This window comes from Tupaia chinensis, unplaced genomic scaffold, assembly GCF_000334495.1.
Source record: "Tupaia chinensis unplaced genomic scaffold, TupChi_1.0 Scaffold000453_2, whole genome shotgun sequence".
NCBI classification, from domain to species: domain Eukaryota; kingdom Metazoa; phylum Chordata; class Mammalia; order Scandentia; family Tupaiidae; genus Tupaia; species Tupaia belangeri.
The window spans coordinates 120,216-124,109 of record NW_006159961.1 but is presented as its reverse complement, the minus strand read 5'-3'; the positions used below and the strand labels follow the sequence as shown (position 1 = coordinate 124,109).

The 3,894-nt window shown below is 58.1% G+C and overlaps 1 protein-coding gene across 1 annotated transcript in view; it reads left to right on the top strand.

Moving 5' to 3' along the window:
• Positions 1 to 3,894, top strand: part of CACNA1S (calcium voltage-gated channel subunit alpha1 S) — a 68,379-nt gene that overhangs the window by 48,534 nt on the left and 15,951 nt on the right. Inside the window, exons 28-29 of the mRNA XM_006155464.1 lie at positions 387 to 470; positions 3,784 to 3,840. Of these exons, the coding sequence (XP_006155526.1) occupies positions 387 to 470; positions 3,784 to 3,840 (141 nt within the window). The remainder of the gene's footprint in view (positions 1 to 386; positions 471 to 3,783; positions 3,841 to 3,894) is intronic.

Sequence of the window (3,894 nt, the reverse complement as noted above, 5' to 3'; positions counted from 1 at the left end):
TAGGCCCAGGCCAGGGGGTCCGGTTTGCCCTGTTGTGGCCCTCCAGTTCAGTCCCATGGTGCCCAGCCCAGCCCCCCTCTGTCAGTTCTACCCTAACAAGCCCCAAGAGCTCTTTAATGGGATTGGAGGAAGTGAGAGCTCCCATCTGGACCAGGACCCCAAATCCTGAGGTCCCAATAACTCTCCCTGCCCTCCTACCACATTATGTTCTGGAGGATGGGAAGAAAAGACTAGGAGGACAAGCGTCTTGGAGCAGGTGGGCCCGTGGGGCGGGGAGCCCTGGGCACCATGCTGGACTGACCCAGCCGGCCTGCATTACTTCAGACAGGCCGACTGCCATCTGCTTCCTCCATAGCTCACTGAGACCCCATCTCTTCCCTTCCCAGGGCTATTTTGGAGACCCCTGGAATGTGTTCGACTTCCTGATCGTTGTCGGCAGCATCATTGATGTCATCCTCAGCGAGATCGACGTGAGTATCAGGTGGTCAGAGCCCTCACGGGGGTGGGGGGTACACTTGTTCAGTCTACAAGCGGGGTACCCACTGTGTGTGCAATGTGGCACCCCGGGGTTACAAAGATGGAATGGACAAGTCGTGGCTTTTGCCCTCACGGCGCTATAGTCCTACTGGGTGGAGACGCCAGGCGGGTATGAGGCACATACTGAACTGTGGAAGGCAAAAGCCAAAGTGGAAAGGAGAGGTCATCTCTGGGTAGGGTGATCAGGGAAGGCTTCGCGGAGGGGGTGCAATCTGTCTGAGGGAAAGAAAGCTGGTGATCGGAGCTAGGGAAGAGAGCAAGCACCACAGGCAGGACACCTGGAGGAGAGGCATGGAGATGAAAACGCAAAGAAGGTTTGGAGCAGGATGAGAGGTCCAGTGTAGCAGGCTGAAAGTGAGGGATGGGAGGAGAGAATGATGAAAAATTCAGGGCCCAGTAAGGGCATCAGTTGTTCATCTACTCCTTGAATACTTACCAAGTACCTCCCAGAGGTCATGGTGCTAACCAGAGCAGTGAATGAGCTTGAACTTGGAAGAAGCATGATAGACAGCTAGGCTATAACACGGCAGGAGAGATAAATATCCACTATGACCAAAAGAAAAACAGGCTAAGGACTTAGAGTGGGAGGGGATGGGAGGGTGCGTCGAGATGTCGCTGGAGCAAAGACTCTAAGAAAGCAGGGGAGTGGGCCAGGGGACACGGGACAGAGGAGTGGAGAGACAGAAGAGTGCGTGCTAAGGCCCTGGGATGGGAGCATTTGCTGAGTTTGAGGAACAGCAGAAGCTCTTGTAGCTGGAGTAGAGAAAGGGGAGCTGGGGCCAGAGAGAGAGGGCAGGGCTCAGGTCACCTGGGCCCTGCAGGCCATGGTTACAGCCTGGGCTTTCATTCTGAGAAACATAAGTGCGCCCTGGAGGGCGCTAGTTCTAGAAGGAGCGCCCGGGCTCTGTGTTGACGTAGCTGGAGGGGAGAAGGCAAGAGCCTGGGGAAGGCCATCAGCAGCTCCTGCAGTAACCCGGACAGAGGTAACGGTGGCTGGGTGCTGGCTGTGGAGGCAGTGAGAAGAGGCCAGCTTCTGGATTATTCTGAAGTTGAACAATACTAGGAAGGCAAATGGCCCCAGAGCTGGACCAAGAGGCTCAGGATGGAGTGGACAAAGCCCCGGAGGGCAGAGTGAGAAACAGCAGCAGGGTCTGTGAGAGGAAGGACAGGGAGGCTCACCCAGAGGGGCCCGCATTCCAGATCTTAGGAGCTGAGCCCTGCTGCCAAGCTGGACTGAGGGCCTGACGCTGAGGATCCTGCAGAAGACGGGGTGGAGCAGAGCCAGGGGTCTGAGGCTCAAATCAAGGCTGCTTCCAAGCAGAACCCTGGGGCTGGGGCCAGGCAGAAGAGGAGAGAAGGGCTTGCATCTTTCAGTGCCATCCTGACCATGGCTGTGGTGGAGTCTATCCAAGGGGCAGCTGATTTGGCCGTGGGGAACAGTGAGGGACCAGCCCGGAAGCCAGGGGCCCATCCACCAGCAAGGCTTCCTTCTGAACTAATAGTACTCCAGGTTTGCCGGCTCCTTGGTGAACCTTGTGGGGTGGGGTTAGCCCTGGAGGTGCTGAGAGGAGGTGGGTGAGGGAGCAGCTGAGGAAACGTCTGGCGTCTTTAAGCCAGGAGCCTGGCTGGGGTCCCTAAAGGCTGGGCCCTGGCAGCCAGGGGCACCTTCTGGGACTTGGCTGCCTCTCTGGCTGTCTGGTGTGTGAGGGAGGGCCTGGGCACCCTGTCCACCCTCGTCAGAGTTAGGCAGCGACAGACAGAGCTCCATCTGCTCCTGAGACCCCTGAGGGGATGGGGCCTGCGGGCAAGCCCAGTGAGCTGGTGGGGTGTAAGGGATGGGGTGAGGCTGGGGGCAGGTGCTGTTTATTTCCACCCGCCCTATTTTTGCTGGGAAGATGGCATTCCAAAGAGCCCCTGGTTTCAGAGTAGCTCTTCTCACCAGCAGAGGGGAGAGCTCTAGCCAGCCAAAATAAACAGCCCAAATTAAGAATAGTCACCGCAGAAGTTGGAGGTCTGCATAGGGCAAGCCCAGATAAATCAGAACCATTCCTGGGTGGCAGAGGATGGCAGGGTGTGAGCAGTCCCTAGCTGATCCCTGCCCGGTAGCGTGGCTTGAAGTCGCACTAAGATGGATTTACCTCCTGACACACCAGCCGGAGAAGGGTCTAAGGCAGCAAGTCTGTTAGAGGTTTCTGCAGTGACAGAAATGGCTGCCCCACTGGATTACAATAGCCACTAGACGCACGTGTCCGCTAGTGGTCACCCGCGACGTGGCCGGTGGAACTGAGGGGCCGAATTCCGGACCTCGTCTCGTTGTCACTGTAGCTCACATAGCCAGTGTGCCAGGGGGCTGCTGTGCTGCACGGCACAGGTCTAGGCTCTGGTCCTCATCCCAGCCACCTGCTGGAATCACCTGGGGAGCATTCGCACTTCTGAGCCAGACCCCATCTCCTAGAAGCTGACTTGGTGGGCTGTGGGGCCCCAGCAGAGGTATCCACGTACTTCAAGTCCCTTGCGTGATTCCAGCACACCGCTGGAATGAGAACCAAAGATCCAGGGAAGGCTCCCAGGAGAGGTGCTTGGGGGGTGCCAGCATGCTGGAGATAGGTCTACCTGTACGCGATCAGAAAAGGAGAACTGGCTTCTTCGGGCCCAGGGCTTCTCACGGAATGTGACCTCAGGGAGAAGCCTGGAGTCAACAAGAAATACTCCCATAACATGCCACCCAGTCTTTAAGAGCCTGACTCCTGAGCCTTGGCCTCGCCCAGTCCGGGGGCAGGAACATCTGCCGTGGGACTCAGGCACCCCCACATGGGCCTCAACCTCAGCCTCAGCCGCAGGGCAGTAAGGGAGTGAATCCACTTCCCATGATGAGCAGGTGTTCCCAGCATGCCCTGGTCAGCATGTCCCCAGCATCACGTAACCCAGACACACGGGGGAACCGAGCCCTTGTCACCTGCAGACGCATCTCGGAGACGAGAAGGGGCCTGTCTGTGTTCGGTCCTCCCTCCCCTTCTTACTCCCTCGTCCCTAGCCTCTTGCCTCACTGTCCCACAGAGCTTGGTCCTCACTCCACCCACCCCTGCCCCTGATTGACAGCCCCTGGGATCCTCACCCCTGCCTCTCTTTTTCTGTCTTTAACTCTTCTATGTGTCTGTCCTTTCTGACACCTCTCTTCACCTCCCTCCCACGTCTCCCCTCCTGTCTCTCCTCTCCCTCCCCTCCCCTCGTCTCTTTTCTCCACAGACTTTCCTGGCCTCCAGCGGGGGACTGTATTGCCTGGGTGGAGGCTGCGGGAACGTTGTAATTCGGGGCTGCATGAGCCTGCCCAGCACGCCCGCTCGCCCGGCCCCGCCC